General features: G+C 49.9%; 1 protein-coding gene across 11 annotated transcripts in view; it reads left to right on the top strand.

Annotated features, from left to right (window-relative positions):
- The window catches only part of NFIX (nuclear factor I X), a 101,282-nt gene that overhangs the window by 25,844 nt on the left and 49,674 nt on the right, over nucleotides 1-25,764 (top strand). For 9 of the 11 annotated variants that reach the window (XM_072947576.1, XM_072947575.1, XM_072947579.1 and 6 more), the window contains one exon: nucleotides 7,316-7,847. In XM_072947576.1, the coding sequence (XP_072803677.1) occupies nucleotides 7,316-7,847 (532 nt within the window). Of the gene's footprint in view, nucleotides 1-6,282; nucleotides 6,349-7,315; nucleotides 7,848-25,764 lie in introns of those variants that run through there. The other 2 variants (XM_006206230.4, XM_015240991.3) reach the window with 1 other exon arrangement.

Below are 25,764 nucleotides of genomic sequence, written 5' to 3'. Positions count from 1 at the left end.
GCGAGTTTTTAATATTTTGCCATTAGCCCTAGCCTTCTCTCTCATCCTGTAGATATTTTCACAATGCACTGGGCACAGACTTCATTTTCACGTGCTGATCTCCCCTTCCCATGCCTTTTGTCACTTTTTCAGTTCTTTAGAGAAAGTTGTGAAACTGGCCTATGGGGTTCTCCTTTCTTCCTGTGCCCTTGGCCACCATGGAGCAGCACTTTCTAGGCCGACTGGGTGAGTGAGGCTCAGACTCCGCACTGCCCTTGCCCCTCGAAGCCCTTGTCCTGTGCGATCTTCGGAGTGTCCAGTTCCCAGGTAGCCCCCTGGCGGGACGACAGGGCTCTGGCCTTCTAGGCTTTTACTGCTGTTTGGTGACACAGGAAAGTTTCATGCTAAATAGGGAATTAACGACTAGGGGTTTTGTTTCCCATACTCCGTAGAGGATGAAAGTAAACAATTTCCAGTTGCACCAGAAAGAATAGATCGTCTTCCCCAATACCCCTATTCCTCTCTGATTTTATTCAGTGCCAGGAGGAAGAGGGGAGATGTGCCTGGAGCAGGGTAGTGTTTGGAGCCAGAACGAGGCTGCCTGTTGGCCAGATCCCAGGCCACCGCTCCCGGTTTGTAGTCAGGAGGAGAAAAGGAAGGGAAAACTAGGGGGGTTGGTTTATAGGAGAGGAGTATGCAGCCTGGTTCTGAGGCAGGCCTCATCCTAAGACCCAGCACGGGGGTGTGGGGCAAATCCGTTCAGCAAGCGTGGAGATGCTAGAAAACCTCTCCGGTCCGCTGTTCTGAGCAGAGGAAAATAGGCCCAAGTCAGCCAAAAAACCCGCTTTGTCCAAATTCTCCGAGCCTCCTTGCAATGTGCGTATTCTGGTTTCCATGCTTGGCGGTTCCAGACTCTTGGATGATTTTACTCAGGCTGCAGAGCCCCTTCCTGCCTGCCCCCCAGAGAGGGGAGGCCCCACCCACCTCTCGGATAAGCAGCCGGCCCCTTCCTTTTGCTGCCTACAGTTCTCTTTCCATTTCAGTCCGGGAGGCCGGCCCCTGCTTTCCTGTGTCCCTTCTACTGTGGGACAAGATGGGAGATCTCAGGGATACGAAGTTGGCTTCTTTTCAGTTTGGGCTAATGCTGAGTTATAAAATCCCAGGAATTGGACAGACTAATCGGGGCTCTATTTGTGGCCTTTTAAATTTTTCTATGTCCTTTTCCACCCAGATATATACAGTAGTAAAATGGATCCTGAAATATCTGGTAATTCTTATGTAGGTTTTGTCAGTTATATGCACTATTTGTGTATAGTTATTCAAAATAGCACAGACATATATAAAATTAGCATGTGCCCAGGATCTCAAAGAATAATCTGAGCCTTAAAGCAAGCGGGATGTGGACAAATAGGATTTTTTTTTTTATTTTAAGATAAAGAGACCTCCAAACAGTGGCTTGGTTTTTAAAGATACAACTTCTTGTGCTTCTAGATGTCTCACTATTGGCAGGTATGGGCCAGTTGTGAAACCTGTCTCAGGCTGGGAAAATTATTTTGTTTCCTTGAAGATTGTTGAATGCTATTTACATGAGTGAGGACCTATACAGTTTCCTCTTTTGCCTTAAGTGATCCACAAGGCCTCATTTGTTTTGTAGAGTTTTGGAAAACAACACATTTCACTTTCTTGAGCTAGAAGCAGTCACTTTCTTTAGCTAGTTTTTCTTTTTCTTCTTCTTCTTCTTTTTTTTTTTACCCCCATCCCAAAGTCCTTATCTCTTCTCCTAGCTCACTTTTCCTTTTCAGCCACGTCCTCTTTCCCTCCATCTCTGTCCTCCTCTCTCTTTGCAGTTTTGGGCCAGCTTGGCTTTCTTTCTCCAAGTTGGGCTTCCTTCTCTCTCTCCCTCTCCCTATTCCTCTTATTCCTGTGGCTGGCTCAGTCTTTTTCTTTTGGAGGCACATTTTTCCTAGTGATGGCTGAAATCGGCATGGGTATTTCAGAAATGTTTCAGTGAAAACTGCTGCTTTAAAAAAAATAAAATTCTTTTAAGGGGAGAGTAGAGTGCATGCTTAGCATGTACAAGGTCCTGGATTCAATCCCCAGTACCTCCATTAAAATAAATAAATAAACCTAATTACCCCCCCCAAATTGTTTCGAGAAAATATACATTACAGTGAGGCCTCTCACAAAGGCAGAAAGATTCCTTTCCACAAACTAAAAGTCCACGTGAGTTTTTAAAGTCTCTGACTTCTTAATTTTTCTTTTAAATAAGGAATACACCTTTCCCCCGAAATCTCCCTGCTTTTCCTTTATTTTTTTCCCTTGTTGTCTTTAATTTTCTTTTTCACTCGCTACTCTCACCAGCATCACTGGCTTCCTTACCCCTCAGACATTTTTTCTCTCATTCCCTTTCCTCCCTCCTCTCTCCTTCTCCTCCAAGGTTTGCCTGTCCCCTTGCTCCCTCCATCCCCTGAGCCCTTGCATTTATGGGTAACTCAGCCCTGGAGAAGCCTTGAATCCTCAGGGGGTTTTGTGGGTTTCTCTTTTTGTCTTGGCTCTGGTCTGGGTGCAGGGTGCAGGGTGCAGAGCGTCTGAGCTCCCTGCTGGGCCAGGAGGGAGCCGAGAAGGAGGCTGGGTCTGGGACAGGTAATCTTCTAACGGGGCCTCCACACTCTTAACAAAAGGGGGACAGTCCCCTTTTGTCTGGGGCTTCTGAGAGGCGTGTCCAAGGCCTAGAGCTGCCACCAGTGGCATGCAGGAGGAGGGGGCTGTAGGGGTAGGGCGAGCCAAGTGTTTCTAATGGAACCTGAGCTATTCTTCTCTGTGTGCCCCACAGAAAAGAGAGGGAGACCTTTTCTCCTCCCTCCCCAATCATTCAAAATACCCTGGCTGCTCACCCAGGAAGGCCTCCCCTGGGAGCCAGCTGCCTCTTAGGGAACAGGGTGAGAGGAGAGCGCTGCCTGGGACTCCTCGCTGCCCACCTTCAAGGTTACAGGCCACTGGCAGGTGAAGGACAACTGAAGATTGTTCTTCCTCTGTGTTACTCCCCTGGGAAGTGCCTGTTGCTCCTCCTGTTAAGGGAGAATTGAGGGGGCACAGTGGGTCCCTGAGGCTCCACCTAAAACACTCCACTGGTCCTCCTGGGCCACTTTTATGTCCAGTTTCTCGGCCACTCCATCGACCTTTGACCTCTCCCTTCATCCAGGAGTGAATCAGGAATCTTGTCCATTTCCCTTACTTCCAAGTGGATCCTTCCATTCGCCATCTCTCCTGCCACCTACCCAACTGTACCACCGGATGCAGAATCAACCCATGTTTAACACCCGGCACTGTGGTCTGTGAGAGACGAACATGTTCGAATTCTCCAGGAGGCTCGTGTTGGCCATTTTCTGCTTGGTGTCTAATATTTAGTATGAATCCAAATACCAGAAAAACACACCCCCATGCCAAATATAAGCTCACTTGTAGTTTCTACCATCTCATCATGACTTTAGAAAGTAAGATTGCTTCTCTCAAGGTGGAGAGGCAGGGTTTGGTATCTTATGTTACTCAGCTAACATCCTTGGCTAATTGAACTGAAGCTGGTTATTAATGTGATGTTAATTATTGAACGCCACCATAAGAGGCCTATCTGCAGCGGCACCTGCCTCTTCCTGTCTCACCTCTGTTTCTCTCTGGTTGCTATGAGCTCACTTCAGACCGTTCAGGGCTTGGACTGGGGTCTCAGGAGCTGGGCGGCACCTTTCTCATTGTCAGGGTTCAGTGCCAGCCCAGGGCTGCATGTTTTGTTTTGGTACACCCCAGGCCCTCTTCCAAGAACCTTTCCGTTGAGCATAAAGGCCACGGAGCACAGGGTTTCAGATGGGGAAGAAAGGGGTGCGAGTGAGCAGTGACCTTTTTTCTGTTGCCAGCTGAGGGCTGAGCCTTGCCTGGGGAGAGGGCAGCTATAGCGACTGGGTTCTGAATGGGAGCAGGCTCTCCCTGTCTGTGTTCACATCCTCCTCTGCTCTTCCATTTGTTTAATAACTGTCTCCTCCTTACTGCTTCTCAAAGGCCAAAAGCATGGCTCCAAAGAGGACCCTGTGGAGACTTCCACACTCTTGGCTTCCCTCCCCCGTGCTTACCTTTCCTTCCAGCCTGGGAGGCAGGCCCAGGAGCAGGGGTTCCCCTGTGGAGCTCTCCTTGGTGACTTGGTTTCCCCAAGGTTGTCTCAAGTTTCCTGATAGACTCTTTTCTGTTTCCTTGTTTCCTTCTTAGCTCTCTCCCTTTCTTTTAAGTTTTTTATTTTATGCTCTTGCACCTTGCTCCCTGCAGTCTGGGCCCTTAGTCTGAACTGAATGGGAGACAGGTGAATATTCCCCCTCCTCCAACCAAGAAACACTAAATGCAGATTAAGTGGAGAGGGCAAAGCTGGAGAAAGTAAAGAATTAAAGAGTTCATTTGGGAGGTGATGGTGGGGTGTCAGCAAGACCCAGTGATTGTATTTGGAAGTAGTGTCCATCTTGTCTTTTTTCACCTCCCTCTGGGGTTGGCTGTTGTTTGTGGCTGCGTGTAGTGCTTGTCAGCGGAGTGCTGTGACAGGAAGCTATTTTAATAAACTGTTGCAGTTTCTCGAGCGGAGCTGCATTGCGTTGGCATCCCTCTTCACCGCTAATGGAGCGTGCGTGGCTGGGTGTGGGCCGAGGGAGGCACCGAGCTTGCTGGGGGCTGGGGCTGGGGGTGCCATGAGGTGTTGGGGGGGCCTGTCTCCTCTGGGAGTACTCCTGTGAGCAGCAGCTAGACCTGGGGGAAGGAGTGGCTGCACCCTGGGTGCCGGGTCCCTGCCCTGGAAGTGCTGCTGGCATCGACACTTTCCGAGCTCTCTTTCTTCTTCTTTTTCTATTCATAGCACAGCTCATGTGTATGGCCAGGGAGGAAAACTTCCACTCGCCCCTGTGCGCCCCATAAATAAAAAAAGAAATAGAACCAGAAAAAGAGTGTTCGGGCCTGAGAGAAAGAGACTGAAACCAAAACACAGAGAGAAGGCGCAGCTGCTTCCCCAAGGCCTTCTGGGGCTCCCTCCCGCCCGCCAGCCCGCCCCGGAGTCAGGCCTTTATTTATTTATTTTTCTGGTTTTTTAAAAAAAAATTTGTGTCTTCCTCAGCCTAGTCCTCCTCACACCCCCTTCAGATTAGCTGGGTGGCCGCTGCCAAATGGACCCGAGTGGGAGCCTGGAATGAAAAATTCATAACTGCTGGACTTTGCTTGTTCATTAGACGTGAACTTGTCGATTGGGCAAATTGTTTTTGGTCTCCAACTGCCGGGGGCTCTCCCCACCCTCCCGGCTCGCCCGGTTCCCTCCTCCCCTTGGACGCAGCCATTGGCTGCTCGAGGATGTCTCATTGCCAAATAGGTGGATCCTTCTCCCTCTCCCTCCCCTCTTTCTCCCCCCCCCTTTTAACTGGCTTTGGCACAGGCAAATGGATGGGGATTGAGCATGAAAGGGGAGAGAGAGGGAGTTTGAGAGAGAGAAAAGAAGCAAAAAAAAAAAAAATCCAAAACCCAACCAGCGCGCACACAAACACACACACACACACACACACACAACACACGCACACACACAGCCCCATCCCATCCACGTCCTCCCTCTCTCCCTCTCTCTCTCTTCTTCCCTCCCTCCCTCCCTCTTTTGCACGCTTCTGCCAGCGACGGTCTGCAGCCGGTCCGAACTCGTCCTCTTCCCCGGGAATCTGCGAGCTCCCCCTTTGCCTGCGATCAGGCTCAGAGGCAGAGGGAGGCAGCTCGAAGTTTACACCCCTGTGCCGCTGCCAAAGCCGAAAGCCTTTTTCTTCAGCTGCCGCTTTTCCCCTTTCTGGTTTTTGTTTTTGTTTTTGTTTTGCACAGGGGTGGGGTAGGGGTGTGTTGTGTGTTGGGGGGTGGGAGGTAGGTTTTGATATTTAAATTTTGCATATTTTTATTTTATTTATTTATTTATTTATTTAAAAATTTAACTGGAAGAGGATGTACAGAGGGTGAAACTGAAAAAAAAATTTTTTTTGTTGGCTTTTGTTTACCTGGTGTGTGTGGTAACTGACTCGCTCCCACTCTCTGCTTGCTATCCCTGACCTTTCTTTCTTTTTGCTCCTTTTAAAAAAAATATTAATTTCCCCCTTCTGTGCAGTGGAGCATGGGGGGGAGGAGGGGGAAGGGTTTGAGAATCCACCCAAGCCCGGCCCCTATTCCCCAGAACACCAATAATAACCCCCTTTAAAACATTTACCTTCCTCCCCTGCTCCTCCCCCTCCCCCCCCCACCCGCCCCCAACTCACAACTCTGTTGAGTCCAGAAGCTCAGAATCGGGCGTTGGGCTTTGCCGGGTGCTTCAGATCAATGGTAATTATTTAATTTTTTCCAGTTTTATTTTCGTAAGCAGAGATCAATTATTATTTAAACTTCAAACAAGCAAACAAGCAAAAAAAAAAAAAAACCCAAAAGCGAGAGCCCGGCCTTCTGTCACCTGACTGAGTGGGAAAGAGGGTGAAGGGGTCAGTGGGGTCGGGGTGCAGGATGCCCCATGTAGCTTTTAACCCTAATGTGGCTGAGACCACCACCTTATTTGTGCTAACAAGAAGTGTTTTGTTCCTTATTACTGTGATTAACATTAGCATTGGTGTCGATAACAAAGCTGAAATCACATTTAGGATTTAGATCTGATTTAAAAAAATGCTGGGGTGGATGTTCCAATTGGAGCAGGAGAAAAGGGAATGAAAACAGCCTGGGGAGGGGGAAGCCAAATCCGTTTCCTCGCTGGCTTGTGGATGTCATGTTCTCTCTTCTTGGGGGTGGCCAAAAACCTCCTGGTGTCGGGGTGTGAGGTGGCCCCCGCATGCCCTGCCTGTGCGTCCACAGGCATTCGTGCAGACTGGACACCGTGCCGGGGCGAGCTGACACGAGTTCGAGGCTGCGATAGAACATGGAGATGTCATGGGCGCGACAGAGCCTGGCGGGGATACCAGCAGCGTGTGTGTGTGGACGGCAACGTTGTCTGTGCGCGCGTGTGTGTGAGTGAGTGAGGGAGAGAGAGAGAGAATAGGTGTGTGCTCAGGCTCTGGGTGTCTCTGTCTGGCTGCTGAGGCTGAGATGGGAGCGAGCGGCTGGCTAGGCTGGCGGTGGCTCCAGATCATACTTTCCTAGAACAATTGCAAGAGAAAATTGTTGTGGTGGGGGAGGAGGAGGAGAAGGCGATTTTTCTTGTGCTCCGCTTCTAACGCTTCTTTTCTCCTTTTCTCTTTCCCCCTCGCCCGTCTTCCCCTCCTCCCGTCCTCCCTCGCCCCGCATGCTCCCGGCTTGCCGCCTGCAGGATGAGTTCCACCCGTTCATCGAGGCGCTGCTGCCTCACGTCCGCGCCTTCTCCTACACCTGGTTCAACCTGCAGGCGCGGAAGCGCAAGTACTTCAAGAAGCACGAGAAGCGGATGTCGAAGGACGAGGAGCGGGCGGTGAAGGACGAGCTGCTGGGCGAGAAGCCTGAGATCAAGCAGAAGTGGGCATCCCGGCTGCTGGCCAAGCTGCGCAAAGACATCCGGCCCGAGTTCCGAGAGGACTTTGTGCTGACCATCACGGGCAAGAAGCCCCCCTGCTGCGTGCTCTCCAACCCCGACCAGAAGGGCAAGATCCGGCGGATTGACTGCCTTCGCCAGGCCGACAAGGTGTGGCGGCTGGACCTGGTCATGGTGATTTTGTTTAAGGGGATCCCCCTGGAAAGTACTGACGGGGAGCGGCTCTACAAGTCGCCGCAGTGCTCGAACCCCGGCCTGTGCGTCCAGCCACATCACATTGGAGTCACAATCAAAGAACTGGATCTTTATCTGGCTTACTTTGTCCACACTCCGGGTAGGTTGCTCTCAATCCCCCTTCTCCCCCACCCTGTTTTATTTCACTTGCTGGCATTTGTTCTGTTTATTGTACCTCTTCTTTCCAAACGGTACATGCATACACGCGATGGGCCTAATTGGTGCACTCGTCCTGCTGAGGCCTACAGCATGTTTGGTGTTCCCTTTTACCTTCTGTTTCCCTCCACCCTCTTAATTCTTCCTCCTTTGCTCCCTTGCCACGTTACCGATTTTTGTGCGTCTCCATCTTTGGAGTACTCATCTTACCCAAAAGATGCTGGAGGTCTTATGACTGGGGCCAGGATGCCCCACAATTATCCACGATTGTGAGAGCTTGTGATAAACACCACCACCACCACCAAAATATATATATATATATATGTATATCACTCTTTGCTCAGATTGAAAGTGAGTCAGAAGTAGTACTGGGGGTCAGGTGCTGGCTTTCCTGCAGCTTCCCCGCAAGTCCTGGGGGAAAGCTGGATTTGGCAGAAGCGGGATGGGCAGCGGTTTGCGGAGAGAGGGGCAAGTAAAACCTCCGGATATGAGACAGAATGAATAGAAAAGAGGAGAGAAGGCAGAGGCGGGCAGATTCTGGGGCCCAGATGCACAGGCAGGAGCTGCTTTGGCTGGAGTCTGGCTGTCGGAGAGGAGAGAAGTCATTTGATTTCAGAGAGTGAAAACGAGCACGAGATTCCTTGCACTCTTCCCCTTCACCTCCCCTCCATGTTTCAGCTGAAGTGTCAAGACCCCGGGATGGGTGCCCTCAGCTCCCTGCAGCACTGCTGGGGGGCAGAGAGACTCTCCCCAGCATAGGCACGCCAGGGAGTGGTGTTGCTGTGGAAGAGGTCTTAGAGAAACAAACAAACAATCAAAACTCTGTAAAAATCTCCTTTTCCTTTTGTGTTCCAAGGAGTTCCAGGTCTGCTCTTTGCTTTTCCAATTTCACCCTGCATTTTGGGTTGTGGTGGTTCAGTTCTCCTCCTCTGTTCCTTTTTTTTCCCCCTACCCTTTCCCTTTTTATAATTTCTTTCCGCTTTTGTTTTCTTACAAATTGAAACAGAGATGGCTGGTTAATTTTTAGCCTCCACTCAGCTACGCCCAATTTACTGCCGCCTTTGAAACCTAAACGGGCGGCACTCTGTGATTAAGCAAGGCAGAAGTGTGTTTACATTATGCCCAACCAACTTGTAATGAGAGGGCTACCAAACCTTTCTCTGTGTGTGTGTGTTTTTTTCATTCCCACCATTCCGTATTTTTTCCTCCTTTTTCTCTTTTTTCTCTCTTTGTGCGAATGCAAGAGAGTGTGGCTTAACTTCAACTCTAGTGAATGTTCTTTCCCGAAAATGTGTGTGTGTGTGTGCTCGCGTGCGTGTGTGTGTGTGTGTGTGTGTGTGTGTGTGTATCTTCCTTCCTGTTCATTCACAAAAAAGAAAAGCAACTCACTTTTCTGCTTTGGTCACCTCCTTGCCTGTTTGGAAAGTTGGGAGGAGAGGCGTGACTTAATCCAGAAGGGAAATTTTGGGGAGCTTTCAGCATTGCGTCAGGAACGGAACCTCGAAAGGGATTAGCACTGAGAGTTTGTATGTTGGAGAGCTCTGGAGAGAAAAAGGTAATATTTGAGGCCTCTTCTCTTGTTCATTCTCTCATTCTGAGAGGTGGCTTTGGTAGTTGGTTGGAGGCAGTGGACACCCCCTACCCCTCCCTACCTCCCTCCAGGGATCTTTCTAGGCCTGTACCTGGTCTTGTGTCACTATCATAATCCCTCAAGAAGAATGACCAACTGCCAGTCCTCTTCCTCCTTCATTCTTTTTCTTTCCAGAAAAGAGACTAAAGAAAAAATTTAAAGTTATTCCCTCATTTTCTGTCTACACAGCAAATCAGAGTGGGGAGGGTGTATGCTTGGTGGTATTGGAGGTGGCTTGGGGCAGGCTTGGAGCCTTGAGGTTGTGTCTGTCAGCTCCTCTGAGGGGATTCTGTACTGTCGGATTTTAGAACTAGGGCCTCTGAGACGAAATCAATACTCATCTTCCTTCTAAGCTGGCTTCCTCCTACCTTGCTCTGTAGCTGGATCCCTGTAGCTGAGCTCTTTCCCTGGCCTCTTTTATTTTAGGCCGTATTTTTTACTGCTACCAGCATGGGGCTGAGGTAGGATGAAGTATGTGTGATGGAGACCATTTCCTGGCCCGCCATCTGGCTCCTGGACTGATCAGGCAGGTGTCAGAAGAAGGGAGGCACCCCCATTTGTGCCCTAGACATAATGAGATCATTTGCCCAGTAATAGGAGTGAATTCATGTCCCACTGCATGCAGCCATGGCCACCTCTGCCCCAGCTGAGGCTTAGTTCCTTGACAAAAGCTGAGTAGAGAACTGAGGATGTTTTCATATAATGTGTCTATAGTTCAAGTCCCTGGACTCCAGATAGTTTCAATGAAGGTAGGATTTTTGTTGCTGGACTTGCTTTAATTCTTACTTACTGAAGGGGTGGGGGTGAGTTGGTGTGGCATGGGCCACCAGTGGGTGTTGGGTAGGTGGTCTCGAGATGGTGTGGAGTAGGCATGGCTTCCTCTCCAGGCTACCCTGGTTTGCTAGAAGATGTTTTCTGTCTGAGCCCCCGAACAGTGTCAGTCCAACAGCACAGCCTCTATCTATTCCACACACAGACGTAGGGTGCTTTGCACCTTCCTTCCAGTATAAACTGGGGTAACAAGGGCTCAGAGAGAGTTGCTTTGGACTCTACAAGAAGTACTTTTCTTCCCGTCAAACTGGGCTGAAGAACCTGATGTGGGCTGAACTGGCTGTGCCGGGTTTGATGACAAGTGGGGACGTGGCTTTACCTCCATCCAGGCACCGTCAGCCTCCATCTGTGGCCCTTGTGGGTCCTTGTTTTGTCCCACATGAAGTTTTAAGAGGTCGCATGGTTGAGGAGTAAAGGACATGTGTGTGATGTCAGGAGCTCCACTCTCAGAATCTGGGGTCCTAAAAGGGTGGACGTGAGGGTGGCCTTCTGCTGGGAAAGAATCTCTCTCTGTGTCTGTTCCATTTAGGAGGGGAGGTTGAGGCGGAGCAGGGTCAGAGAGCACTGCCATGGGGAGGAGTTAGTACATTCCTGGTAATGTCCTTCCATCCAAAGAGGGTATCCTAGGGCAATGACTGGAGTCAGAGGGGAGCATGGGGCCAAGAGGAAGGATGCTTACGTGAGGAAGGATGGCTGAACTATTCTCAAGCACAGCTAGATTATCTTTAAAGCTTCTACAGGGATCTGAAGGTTGAGCCGGCGTCTTCAAACCTTCTCTAACTTAGGCCTCTGTCCTAGGAAAGAAAAAAAAATCTGAAAGTAATAAAATGCTTTACTGAATGGAAATATCAGCATCTCCCTGTCAGATCCCTCCAACAGGCCCACAGTGGAGGCCCGTGAAGTCCAGGTATTCAACTGGCGCCTTTTTTCATCTCAGCCTTTTCATTACAGAGAAATTTACATGTAGAAGGAACCCCCATCACCAGTTCCAACTTACGGCCAGTTTCAGTTCATCTGTAGCCTCTGCTGCCCACCTGCATTGGGTTGTTCAGAAGGAAATCCAAGCACCGTAGCCTTTCATTTGTGAATATTTGTGTACATGTCTCTAAAGATGAGGACTCCTGAAGAACATAACCACAACATCACTATCACACCTAAAATAAGAATCAACAGTTTCTTTAGTATGGTCAGATAGCTGGTCAGTGTTCACATTTTCCTAATTGTCTCCTAATTCTGTTTGTCTGGATCAGGATCCAGATCAGGTCCACGCATTGCAGTGGGTTGCTCCATCTTTCAAGACTCATAATTTCTAAGTGGTCCTCCTCCTCCTTCTTCATCTTGGTTTTTTCCTGGCAGTTTTTGGGTTGTTTTTGTGGAATGAACCTGTAGGATTTATCCCGTAGGATTTTCCAGTCTGGACGCTACAGGCTGTGTTCTGCTGGGTTGTTCAGTGTGCTGCTCTGAAAAGAGATTCTGCCTCCCTCCTCGCCTCCAGGTCCTCGAACAGCTGGGCCTTTCCTGTCGCAGGAAATGGATTAGCACCTGAGGATTTATCTAAGTGAACTTTTTCAAGTGCAAGGTCGTCCTTCTCAGGTATATGAGCTCCCTCGTTTCTCCTGTCTGCTTTCTCAGCAGTGGAGGGCATTGCTCTGCCATGTCAGCCCTGCCAAGATATGGCCAATGTCAGTGATGCCCCTCAAGCTTTTCCTGGATGCCTGGCCCATCTGGTGGCTCTGGTGCAACTATGGAAGGGGCCACAGGAGCTCCTGTCACTCTCTTGGGGGTCCTAACCCCTCCTGAGGCCTCTGTGCCATCTCACCCGTGCCTCTTTTTCTTTAGGGCCAGAAATGCCACTGGTCTGCGTTTTTGAGGCAGTGCGATCTGGTGCCAGGGCTGTTGAAGATGGCAGGGCCCAGTTACCGGATTCCTAAAATTAACAAGATTTACCAATGTAGGGTTAGGTGCCCTTTAGAGCATCCCAGAAGAGTTGTCACTGTTGGTCAAAGGTCAGCTTTGGTCATTGTAAAATTCTTTGATTCATCTAATGCAGAGGATGGTTAAAGGGATTAAACCAGCTACTACGTAAAGATACCGGCACATAGCAGGCAAGCAGTGGACAGCAGCTGCTACGATTACGATTGATTGCTGTGATTCCATGAGCCCAAGGATGTCTCCCTATCACCTTTACCTGCTGGTATTATTTTTGCCTTAAGGTACGACCCAGATGAGAGCTAATTTTTCTGTAACACGGCAGCCTTTCAAATGCCGAAAACAGCTCTCACGATTCTTTTCCACCCCTCTTCCCAGGAAGCTGTCCCTTCTCCAGGCCAGACGCTGCCAGTCTCTCATGCCTCCCACATTCGATGTGGCTCCTTGCATCCTTGCCATTTTGGTCACCACCCCCTGGAGGCCCTCTTAAACGGGAGCCTTTGACATTGAACACAGAAACTCTAGGTTCGATCAGATCCCGCGGTAGCTACATGATTCGCCGGGCCTTCAAGCTATATGATTTGTGGGGCTCGGTGCAAAATGAAAATGAGGGGCTCCTAGTTCAAAATGATTAGGAATTACAATGAGACAATAGATCACTAAACCAAGCGCAGGGTCTGTGTGACTGTCCAGGTTGCACACCTGTGAAGCTGGCCCAGGCTACCTTTGCTGTTAATGTGACACGGGGTGCCTGGTTCTGGGGTGAAAGGGTGATGTGGCTCAGGCTGGCTTTGTGGGGGATGTGACCCCAAAGAGGAGATCAGAAATGCCCAGACCCAGTCCTTGCATTCTGGGACTCCCTTGACCATCTGCTGTCATCTCCTTTGTCCACAGCACGTCTGCCCAACTAGTCAGGGGTTCCCACTGGCTGCGATGTGCAGGGGGTCTTGGTGGAGTGCTCACTCTGATGGTTGAATTGGAAGCTGTAGCTCAAGGGGAAAAAGAACCACTGTTGTCTGAGCTTGAGCTGGCAGAGTTCAGGCCTGTGAATAAGCTGGAGGGGACCTGGGAGGCCGAGCATGGTGACCAGCTGTGCTCCACTGCCCGCCCAGAGGAAACAGGGCCACTCTATCGCAGGAGGGCTGGGATCCAGACGTGCAGAAGGACTTCCTGAGGATTCGGTTTACTTTTTGGCACTGCCAGAGGATGGTTGAATTTCCTTTATTCATGAAATACACACTTGGTGAACCTACTGTAAGCAAGGCCCTTCTAAGAATGAGAGACTCCTGCACATGGCCCACAGGGTTTGGGCGGAGGCCTCGTGATAACTTCTAGAAGGTACCGTCCTGTAGATGTGAACGTTCAGCAATCCATGCAGGAGGCGAGGGAACACCCAGCAGGGCTTCACTGGGGGCTGCTCCCGGTGGGCCATGAAGAAGGAGGCAAGGCCCATCTCAGCCACCTTCTAGAGTTGCAGGGGCCTGGGATGCTGTGGAAGGATAGGCCCGAGGGGTGGAAGGCTGTGCCATGGTCTGTCTCTGTTCTGCAACAGCTGGCCAGAGAGGGCACAGCTAAACATCCCCCTTTCTGCCCTGGGAAGAAGGTGTCTCCCTCCCCACCCCTTTTTCTCTTTGCCCTGTCAGTCCCACCCCCACCCCACCCCCCGTCTCAGGAGCTGCCACGCTTCAGTTATTTTATCCTTCAGTGTCCGATTCAGAAGTCCTTTCAAAGGCCCCAGCAGTGTCAGCGCGGTGCTCGCACAAAAGGCCTCTTTGATTTCTTGTTTGTTTTCATTTGCCAGTGGAGGGGGAGGGGGCAGGAGAGAAAGAGCTTCTGGGTTTTAAAATTTTTATTTGGGTTGCTTCATTCTCAGAGGAGTTGGCTCCCTGGAACTCTTTTCTGAGTTGGGGGCTCGGAGGCGAGAGGCAGCCTTCTGGGGAGAAGCCTGGGGCAGAAGGTGGGGGCTGCCTCCTGAAGCACGACTAGGAGGTTTGGGGGCTTAGAATATAGTTGTTGATTCACCTTCAAACTTTCTGTGCTAAGCCTGAGGGTAGGAAGGGTCAAGTTGGAGCCATGGTGCTTGGGAAGAGAATGATCTGAAGTGCCTGGCACTGGCCTCATCACAGCTGTAGGATTTGAGCAGTCCTGAACTTTGACTTTGCCATTTTCCCTTTATCATTCCAGATTCTGCCATTTCCCTCTTGGCTGGATAGGAAGAGGGGTGGGGCCCTTTTAACTCCACACACTTCTTGGAAATTCTTAGCACCTTGAAATATAGGCTGGGGCTCCCCACTCTCCATCAGGGGAGTAGAGAGGTGAGAGGCCTACCTAGCAGCTAGGCGTCCTGCTGGCAGTGGTGCGCAGGCCCGGGAGGAACTTGCTTGCTCTCTCACCCGGTGCCTCTCATCTCCCCATGGGGACTGACTTGGGAGACGCTGCAGCGTAGGCATCCCTCCCAGAGGACCTGGCCCATGGCTCATGGAGGACTTTGAGGGCAGGCCGGTCTTGCCAAGGCCTGACACACAGGGAATTGAGTCTGAAAGGAGATGGAGGACCACCTGTGCCCTTGGTTTGGGACAAGGGACACCCGACCAGCACCTTTGGGGTGCAAACTTTAAGCACACGTGGGCACGAACCAGTATATCAGTAAGAAAGGGTACAGCCCGTCGATCGTTGTGCTTGTGTGGGAGCCTGATTGCCAGGGCTGGGGAAGAGCGCCGGGAAGCGAGGCTTGGGCAGGTGGTCACAGGCGTCAGCAACAGGGAAGTGTGCCCACTGGGTGAGGGGGGCTCCGCAGGGCCTGGTTGGCAGACGGAAGGAGGAGGCTGGGGGGCTGAGAGATAGATAAATATAGCTGATGGCATTTCTCATGATAGGTTTTTCTTGGCACTGAGGGCACCATGGCAAACAGTACGACAAACGCCTGGCCCTGCAGGCCGCCGTCGCCATTTTAAGCATGTTTGAGCTGAAGAGTTGTTGGCATTAGAAGAGGGTCCCAGCAGGCGGAGGGGCTGCAGCAGGGAGGTTTGGCTGGTCTGGACCTTGCCCGCTGGATACCTGGGTTCCTTATTTTGTATGGAAATTTAATATCTGATTTTCTGGCCCTTTGGGGATTTAAAAAAATATTTGGGGATTGCCCTTTGTGGGCCTGTCTCCCAAGTGATTTGTCCCCCTACTGGCCATCATGGCCTGTCAGTGGGGGGATGTTCTGGCTCTTCTCTTTACTTTGGATGTCTTAATGACCCGGCATGCCACTGCCCCAGGATCAGGGCCATTGTTTGCTGTTAATTTGGGGAACATCCAACAACTTAAGGTTTGTCCAGGTTCCTGAAAAATTTTTGTTTCCTGTCGATGGAGGAGAGGGCACACTCGTGGTCTCCATCCCCGGCTTTAATTCCATTTTTTCGTTGAAGGCCCAATATGGCCGAGGCACCGTGTTGAGTCCCGTTCATGTGTTAACCACCCAACTTCTTATACCAGTTCTAGTTTTAAACCCTCGTTCCTGGCTCTGTGTGTGTGTGTGTGCACATAGGTGACACACACAGCGGTCTCTGTGTGTAAAGAATTGGTGACCCAGACTCAGGGACCTGGGAGACTTCCTGGAAGATGACCTGCTTGAACTGTACCTTGAAAGACAGTGAGGAATTAGCTCGTTTTTGTCAGCTGGCTGAGTCTTTTCAGCCTGCTGAGAGCTGATTCCCTCCTCACAATGGTTGAGTGATATAGGCAGGGCAGGTATTGTCCCCACTGTACAGAGAAGGGAACCCAAGTACAGAGACATCCAGGTACTTGGGTCACACGATGAGTTTCCAGCAGAAGGACCCCAAGTTTCAGGTCACTGAGCTCCTCGGCTTCCCTCTGCGGGCCTTGCTGCTCCTGAACTTCACCAGGATTGCTGGCCTTGGCGGAATCTCAGAGGAGAAAGCCTTGCAGGTTCCCATGTCTCCCTTGCTCTCTAGGAGCTGAGACAGAGGGGCTGGAGCCCAGCCTGTGGCTCAGCTCAAGGGCTCCCCCAGCCGCATGTGGGGCGGAAACAGAGAGCGTGAACCTGGCTTGTCCTTGACCCTGGTCTCCCTTCCCACCGGCCAGCCCCTGCCTTTGACCTGAAAGGCGGTGTGCTAGTATAGGTGGGGAAAGGTCGGCTGGACGCCCTCTCCCTGCTGTGGCCGGCTCAGCTTCCTGGCACCCTTTCCTGGAGCATGGGGTGGGCAGACAGATTGTTCAGGAAGTCCAGGTGTGCACAGCCAGGCGGGCTCAGCTGGATCTTGGGATCCCTGATCCTTGCTCTGTCACGCCCTTTTCCTGGGAGTCTGCTTAGAATTGTAGTTTGAAATAAAAATGAATGTAATTATCCTAATTAACCAGATGATCGCTGGAAGTTTTGCAGTAATCTGCTCTTCATTGCCTTTTATGCTCCTGAATTCACGTAGATGCTCACTCTTACCCCTTTCTTAAAGTTTGAAAACTTTGGGGCTGAGTGAATAAAAACTCTCCCAACATTCTCAAGGCAGCTGGGTTGTGGGAGAGGCTAACTTACTGCCAGAGATTTTCCTGTTTCTGTGGCTAGTAAGGTAGGAACTTAACCTCTTAGCCATTGATATCAGCTCCCATAGAGCAGGGTTTCCAAACCATGGTGCTGCTGCCTTTTGGGCCAGATCACTCTGTGTCATGGAAGACATCCTGTGCATTGTAGGGTGGTTAGCCATATCTCTGGCCTCAACCCACTAGTTGCAACCCCCACCCCAGGTGTGACAACCAAAATATTTTCAGACATTTCCAAGTGTCCCTGGGGACAGAACTGCTCCAGCTGAGACCCTCTGACCTGTAAGAAACAGAGGGGTTCAGACAGAATATACCCCTTGTTCACCTCTTGCCTCTCCTCCAGTTTAGGACCCTATTTACCTTTTCTAATGTGGCAACAGAACCTCTGATCCCTGGCTGTTCCCTTGCATGTCCTTTTCCATTTTCCTCTTTCTGGGCAGAAGCTCCTGGGGCTGAAACCATCTGGGGGCTCCTCTTCCCCATAGGAATCATGACTCCCCCTCCGTGTCTCCTACTGAACGTTCCTCCTGATGTATTGCACTGTGGTCTCTCTGTGTGCCAGGGCTCTGCTGATCTGAGGTCTGGACCAGGGGATCTGGTACTCAGCTGACCCAGGCCTATGTGGTGATCCAGTGACCCCATCAGGCCCATCTCAGACCCCAAAGAGCAGCAGACATTTGTTTCTGCAGCATGGGATGCAGAGATTAGAAGTGTTGCCTGAGCCTCAGCCCTACTCTTTTTTAAAGAGGTATTTGATTTTTCTTATTACTGTAGTGAAACACACTCTATAAAAAATTCAAATAGAGAAATGTAAGAGACAGACAGGCTCCCCACACCACCCTCCTGCACCAGAGAGAAGCTCACTTCCCAGATCCATGTAGGTTCTTCTATTTTTTCCATTAATTAACTTTTCATCAAATACTTTTAAATACAGCGATATCTATTTTAAGAGCAGTTTGGGCTAATTGAATTGGCTCCATGGAGTGCCACTGTGGTCTTAACTTTTCCCATCCCCTGCCCATTCCACCCATGTCCCCTGTCACCCCAGGTGCAGAGCTTATGTCCCTGTCTTCTTTTCCTCTGAGGTGACAGCTTTTGTTCGTCCATGCTGGGAGCAGGGTGACCAGTAGAACATGTGTTAGTGTCTGAGCAGCCAGGATCCTTCTCTGGGGCATTTCTGCTGGTGGTATAACCCCGGTGGCAGAAGTCAGGGCACTGCCAAAGGCCTGGCCACCACGGGGTGTTGAGGGAAGGAGGAGCCACTAAGAAGTGGCCTGCTTGGCTGTGCCTCGCTTGGCCCCAGCCCCTTGCCTCTTTCCAGCTCTTTCCTGGAGGGCCAGGGTGCTCCTCTGTGTGGGGCCAACCCTCTGCCAACTGGCCTGGTGTCCGGGAGGCTCTTCTAGACCCTACTGGCTCCTTCCAGGGGTGACTGCTGCTGCTGCTTTTTCCTTTTCTTGAAATGGAGAGGGAAGTATCCCTCAGCCTTCCAGGATTTATCCTATCATAATTCTTTGTGTCAGGCTTAAAGATATGGCAGAGAGGAATGTTATCTCCAGGCCAGGGGCACAGACAAGACAGGAAGAAGGAATCTGGAAAGAGCTTTGCAGCTGGGTCTATTGGTCTAGGGTAGGCTGTGGATGACAGCTGGGAGTAGGGTGACACCTGGTGATTCTTCTGGACTGGGTAGAGTGCTCGGAGAGATTAGGAGATCCCTGGAGATGGCCTGCAGGAGGTCTACCATGTGCAGCCCTTGGGGAGTGTGTCCTTATTATGCCTGTAGATTATATCCCCATTAGTGCATAATTATTATGTAATGGGCGTTATTGCATAATGGCAGTTATATAACACGTGGCCCAGAATACGGTGTGTGTGTGTGTGTGTGTGTGTGTAATAAGTGTATATCCTCTGGCTATAAATAGTCACCAGCCCTGCACAGAATCTGTGGTCACACCAGAGCCACCTTATAAATACCCAGCGCTGGGCTATAAATTTCTGAGCTGTGATGTAGGCAGGCATGATACCTAGTTAGGGAGTGGTGGGAGGGACATGCAGCCCCACCCAGCCACATGACATCATTGTTTCCGTAGTAACGAGACGGCTCCCTGAGGGACCAAAGGAAGAGAGGCCTTTAGAGGGAGGAGGCAAATGGATAGAAAGCTTGGGGTGGGGAATGCTGAGCTAGGGGCTGACCAGGTGGTCTGCCCTGTGCAGAGGACTCTCAGGTGTTAAACCAGCACCAGGGCAGGAAACTCCTTCATCCCCTCTTTAGAGGGTCTCAGGTCCCTTCTCTGTGACTAGCAGGTCATGTGAGACTCAGCCAAGTGTTGAGGAGAACAGGGGAGCCAAATGGCTTCTCCCCATTGTTCCGTTTCCCAGGTGATCTCTCTGTGTCTCTGGGGCCACTTGCTGAGGGGGAGTTGAACATGGGCAAACTAGAGCTCTGCACCCCAGTCATATCCTCCCCGGGGTGGGGCTGTTTCCCCTACCAGACGTTTTAGGTCAATTTCGGCCTTAGTAATATAAGAAGTATGTGAGCAATTCGGCATGTGTCTGAGAGAGCCTCGTGGAAGTCATGGTGCTGGGAGATGGTGCCCAGAAGAAAGACGGGACAAGAATAGTATTTTGGCCCCAGAGGAAGCTGTCGGGTGGGATGTGATCTTTAGGCATACGAGAGGTAGTTTCGTATAGGATGGTGAAGAGCTACTATTCACATCCTGGGGTGGGGGTGCGTAGGAAATGCGTTTTGATGGCAGGTGGGGGGATTGAAGTTAGTTGGGAGGGAAGAAGGGTGGGTGGCCAGCTCATCCCAGTTTGCCCAGCAGTTTCCTGGTTTTAGCACTGAAAGTCCCTTTTCCCTGGAAACCCCTTTGTCTCCTGAACATCAGGATGGTTGGTCATCCTAGAAGAGCGGTTTTCAAACAGGGACGGTTTTGCTCCCCCAGGGAACATTTGGCAATGTCCACGGGCACTTTTGGTTGTCACAACCAGGGGAGGGTGCTGTTGGCATCTAGTGAATCAAGGCCAGTGCACAGGACATTCTCTCAATAAGGAAGCATCCGGCCCCAAATGTCACTGCAGAGCTCCCTCAACTTACAACGGGGTTATGTTCCAATAAAGTTGAAAATATTGTAAGTCAAAAATGCATTTAATGCACCTAACCTACTGAACATCATGGCTTAGCCTAGCCTACCTTAACCGTGCTCAGCACACTTGTATTAACCTACAATTGGGCAAAATCTTCTAACACAAAGCCTATTTTATAATAAAGTGCTGAAAATCCCATGTAATTTATAGAATATTGTACTGAAAGTGCAAAACAGAGTGATTGGTTGTATGGTACAGAATGGTTATAAGTATATCAGTTGTTTACCCTCCTGCTTGCCTGTCTGACTGGGAGCTGTGGCTCGCTGCTGCTGCCCAGAATCACAGTGGAGTATGAGTATTGTACTGCAGATCGCTAGCCCAGGAAAAGATCAAAATTTAAAATTCGAAGTATGGTTTCTGCTGAATGTGTATTGCTTCACACCACATAAATTAAAAAAATCGTTAAGTTGAATCATCGTAGGTCATGGATTGCCTGTAGTGGTGAGGTCGAGAGGCCCTGCTTTAGAGGTGGGTAAGCAGAACTTGTATGTCTGTCCTTATGACAGCCCTCCCTTGCTAGCAAAGTTCCCCCGATCCACACCCAGCCTCCTCTCTGAATTTCTTGCAGCTCTATTTTCCATGTTTTAATTGGTTGTGTGTAGGGTTCTGGGACTAGGATACCTTTTTTTTAGGGAATCATGAGTCTTCTGAGAGAGTCTTTAACCCTTTCAAAGCTCAGGGTACCTTTGCAGTTAAGACACTGTTGAGAGTAAGCCTGGCATGCCTGGCAGCATGGCACTGATGTGGATTTTTTGCCTATTATTGAAAAATAATAATAATGGAAGAATCATTAAACAGCGATCCCTTATTTCCTACCAGAGAGTTTCCAAGAGGCACAACTTTCCTGCTTCCCCCATCTTTCAGGCCAGCTCTTCCCACTAGACCTGAGCTGGCCACTGCAGCCTCTGGGCCATGGGGCCTTCTGAGTGTTCCAGTCCCAGGAAGAGAACTTATTTCCACAAAAGCCCATTTTACAGACGCAGCAACCAAGGCAGATCTCTGCCACCCAAAGAGATTTCGCAAATGGAACAGATAAGGGAGCTGAATCCTATTCTGGCATGTGGAGTTTACAGAAATTTGAGTTCTAAGCTACCTGACGTCATTTATAGCAGATTGCATTTTGCACGGCATAAGTGAAATGTAATCATGAGAGTATAGCAAACTTTCTTTTTCACCTGTGCTTAGTGCCTGTTTACTTGGCTGCAGTTTACTTGGTCCCCTCTGGCCCTGACCACATGCATAGTGTGGCCAACTGGGTCATCATTTCTGCTAGCCTGGGACGGGGCCCACAGACAATGGCCAGGATGGTGGTGCATTGGTCTGATCTGCACCGGGTAGTTGGCCAGAGCAGGAGGATCAGCTGCCCCTTGTGTGTGTCAAGCCCAACTTTTGAGTTTGGAGTTGAGATGGAGACAGCTAATGAGCCCGGATGGAAAGCAGGGCCCACGGGTTTGCAGGCAAGGCCTGCCTGCTGTGCCAAGGGGAACTCTGTGGTGAGCAGTGCTGGCTTCGAACACAAAGGCCATTGCTCCACAGAATAGTAATCCTCAGGGTATTGCCAGCCCAAGAGATATGGGCCAGATTTCTCTCACTTAATCATGGTATCGTACTTTATAGAGTGGGCCCAGCATACAGATCTCTGGGCATAGTTTCAAATACGTATATTTAAAAAAAATTAAACACACACACACACACACACACACACACAGTCTGTTCAAGGCATGCGGCTGCTCAGGAGAATTCCTGGTCACGTGGGACAGTAACTGAGGATGATGGTCCTGAAGCCACCATCTAATATTAGATTTTGAAACTCAGAGATTCATTAATATAATTACTCAAATGCCAGCCTGGCTTGGCAAGGCTTCTTGAATTGTGTTCCTCTCTAACAAAGCACTCTGGCTGCAGGGATGCCCCTGGTGAGCCAGAGCCCCGCTGCCTGGTTTGTGGATGGTGGTCGAAGGCATGTGTAGGCTTCTTCAGAGCACCCTCCCTGGGAGAGGCTGGGCATTCCCACAGTGCCAAGTCCTGCATTTATATGTCTTGTCATGAGACAGGCACCTCTGGAGAGTCTTCAGCAGAAGTGAGCAGTCAGCTGGGCAAGGCCCCGTTTGAATGCAGGTTGGACCCAGGTTTGGCTGAGGGCCGGATAATTTTGCTCCCCTGTGACACTTTGCACTTAATTTTGTAGGTTTCTCTGCTAAGCTGGAATCTTGGAACTGGGACTATGTTTTATTTGCCTTGGCATCTGGCTCTCACCCAGTATATAGTTTTATACAACCCCAGTATATAGTTTTATACAACCCCATAAACCCATTTTGAATATTGAATTACCTTCAGATGGATAGCAGCTGAAGCCCATCCCATCCTTGAGACAATGCAAAGGCAAGAAATGGCATAAAAATAAGAAATGGGGCTGATGAAGAAAAGGAATGAGGCAGAGGAGAGTGGCTGGTGTGCTTTCTGAGTGGGCATCAGGAGGAGAAAATACTGACAGATGAGGAGTGATGGAAGCCTCTGGAAGGCTGGAAGGAACATGGCAGGCAAGTGGGAAGCTGTGGGTTAATGGGTTGAAAGGGACTTGGTTTCTCAAAATATTTTTTCCCTTTTGGGGAATGGGAATGAGGTGTCAAAAAAATAAGGAAAAGAGTAACCCTCTCCCTGGCCCTCTTCTCCACTCCTCTAACTAGGGGCCACTGCTGGGTGGGTCATAGGCTCCAGCTTAGCCCTCCCCTCCCTGCCCCAGGCCTTCCCTCTGACTAGTCCTGCTTGAAAGAAGGGGCGCGGCCCTCTTCTGGCCTGACAGCATATGCCACTACCCCCAACCCATCACCCCGAGCCCCTAGCCCACCTGGGACAGGAACTCTTCCCATGCCAGATCCTCTCCACCCCGCCAGCCTATCAGATGCCCTGCAGCCCAGGTTGGCAGGGAGTAGCCCCAGGGCATGGAGATTGTTTGCATTTTGCTCAGGGGCTCCCCCTCTCCCCACTCCCCTTTCCCCAGATGCCCTCGCCTCCAGGCTCTTCATTTGGCTGTGGATGCAGACGCAGTGTGGCTGGCTCTTCCTGCCCTCTTTCTCCCAGGCCTCCTGGGTTGAAGATGGCTGCTGTTCCCCAGCTGGTACATGTGCTCCCAGCTCTGGCAGCTAGATTTGATTCTTAACAATGAATTATTAAAGGAACATAAACAGTGCATTTCTCATATACTTGGACACACACAGCCACTTCTCTGAGCCGACTCTAAAGCTGATTCTGCCGCTGCTGCCCCTTCACTTGTCTCAGACTTTAGAGTAGGTATCATTATTTTTTGAGTGAATTCCCAGCTCTCCCCTCTCCACCTTAAGAATCTCCAGTCAGCCACTTCCTCACTGGTCCTAAACTTCCTTCCTCAGCCCCAAGTGCTTGTCCTTGACTTTCTTGGAGACCCACTTTCCCTTCCAAAGTCCTCCTTGTTAGTGGAAGAGCTTGTGTTCCAATAGTCTTGGGAGTGTGGCAAGCTGCAGCATGAACGTGGTTTGGGGGTGTCACCCTCCTTCCTGCTCTGTGTCCTTTGGCCTGGAATCTGCTTGAGCATGAAAGTTCCTGAGGCTGAGGCCTGCCTGGCTCAAGTGAACATGAGTGCGGCTGGACCCGCAGGGCTGTGGTTTGCCATCACCTCATCATGCTCTTCTACGATTTGGGGAGAGAGTCATGTATGTATAGTCTCTCATCCATATACTGTTTTAAAAATGATATTTTTCTAACTAAGACTAGTGCAGATTCAGTGGGGAAGGGTATAGCTCAAATGGAGATCACATGCCTAGCATGCATGATGTCCTAGGTTCAATTCCCAGTACCTCCATTAAAAAACAAACTAATAATAAATAAATATATAGATCTAATGACCTCCCCCCACAAAAAATATTTTTAAAAATTAAAAAAAAAAGACTAGTGTAGATGCATCATAAAAATACCAAATAAACACAAAGTCTAGAGGGGTAAATAAAAATTATCAAAATTCTACCACTTAAATAAGCACTAATAACCTTTTGTTGCATTTTTTATACCTATTCATGCACATATTTTATTTTTTAAAAATTGGAGTTTAGTATAAACACTTTTGGAGGCTACTTATAAAATTTAATGCCATTGTGTATTCCACCATGTCACAGTTTTTCTTTTTTTTTTAATTTAATTTAATTAATTTTTTTTGATGGAGGTGGTAATTGGGTTTATTTATTTATTTATTTTTAGAGGAGGTGCTGGGGATTGAGCCCAGGATCTATGCATGCTGAGCATGTGCTCTACTGCTTGAGCTATACCCTTCCCTCTGTCACAGTTTTTCAAAAACTATTTTGTGGTGGTTTAGCATCATTAGCTGCATTGTTCCTAATTCTCAACATTTCTAATGACTTCTATCCCTTTTTCATTTTGGAAACATATTACTTTTTATTATGAATGTTGTATATGCTTATTTAAAAAAATACAAACATGCTTTTTGAATGGCTCATGACGCTTCGGTATTGCAGAATTGATGCAGGCCTTTAAGCTGCTGGGATGGACATCCTGATTTATTAAGCTTTGTAGCTGTTTATGAACTTCAGAGAAGGCTTCCTAGCAATTGAATTACCAAGCGAAGGGTATAGACTCTTACAAAGACTTGTCACATATATTGTTAAATTCCTGTCTGGAGATTTGATGCTCATAGATGGCACGTGAGGGTCCATCTCACCACTTCCCTAGCTATACCCTGTTCGTATTACCCATAACCCAATAAAGACACAACCATCATTCACTCACATCATGCACGTATCATGTACGTATCACATCAGGATGTGCTTTTTATGAGCCCACACTCCCATCCCTGTCATAGGTGTGTGTTGCATCAGCTCACTTGTTCCCTGATGGATGTGTGCTATTGTCCAGTGAAAGAGCTAATGTTGGACATTACCCTACACACTCACATCCTTTGACCTGTGTTCTTTTGTGTGTCTGAGGTCCCCTCTCCTGGGCCTCTCTCTGTTAGCACTGCTAGAAGGGGAGGATTCCTGGGGGCCTCAGGCATGGCAGTGTCTGTTCTCTTCACCAGGAGCTGGCAGGGGAGCCTGGGGACTGCCGAGTAGTGAGCAGGTGCTGGCCATGGCGTCTTAATGGCAGCAGCCCCCGAGCACCACCACCAAAGTGCAAGCCCTTGGTGGCTGCCAGCACTTGCCCCAAGAGTTCCTGAGGAAGCAGCTGTTGCTGATCCCTGAGGCCAGACCCACCGTCTGCCACCAGGACCTTGGGCCTGCCTGGTGAAGTGCGTGCCCTCCTATGACTGGAGGGGAAGCCAAAGGAGGGTGAGCTTTGCCCTCCTGACTGCAGACTCTGCCTTCACACACACACACACACACACACACACACACACACACACGCACACCCTGTGCCCCAGAGATGGCATCCCCCAGGGCCACACAGTCTGGGACACACAGCTCCTTGTGCCCTGCCCCAGGGCCAGGGCTATCTCCTCCCCCAAAGTCCCCAGACACATGTGTGTGAGCATTCTGTCATTGGGCTGTGTCCCCACTGGCTCTAGCCACACGCCCTCACATCTGTTGTATACACACGTGTATTCATTCACTTCGAACCCAGACCTTACATCACTTTCTACATCTCTTTGGCCCATCAAAGCTGCAGCGTCTCGGCCTCTTGGCACCCCTTGACCCCTCCCTTCTATTTGATGCTCCATCTTGCCCAGAACTTGACTATCCTTAGGCCCTGTGAGGTAGGAGCTGCCCTGTGACTCCTGAGGCCTGGTGAGAAGCCTGTG

Source organism: Vicugna pacos, chromosome 22 (assembly GCF_048564905.1).
Source record: "Vicugna pacos chromosome 22, VicPac4, whole genome shotgun sequence".
NCBI classification, from domain to species: Eukaryota; Metazoa; Chordata; class Mammalia; order Artiodactyla; family Camelidae; genus Vicugna; species Vicugna pacos.
Note: the sequence above shows the minus strand (reverse complement) of the source record. Positions and strands in the feature narration are given on the sequence as shown.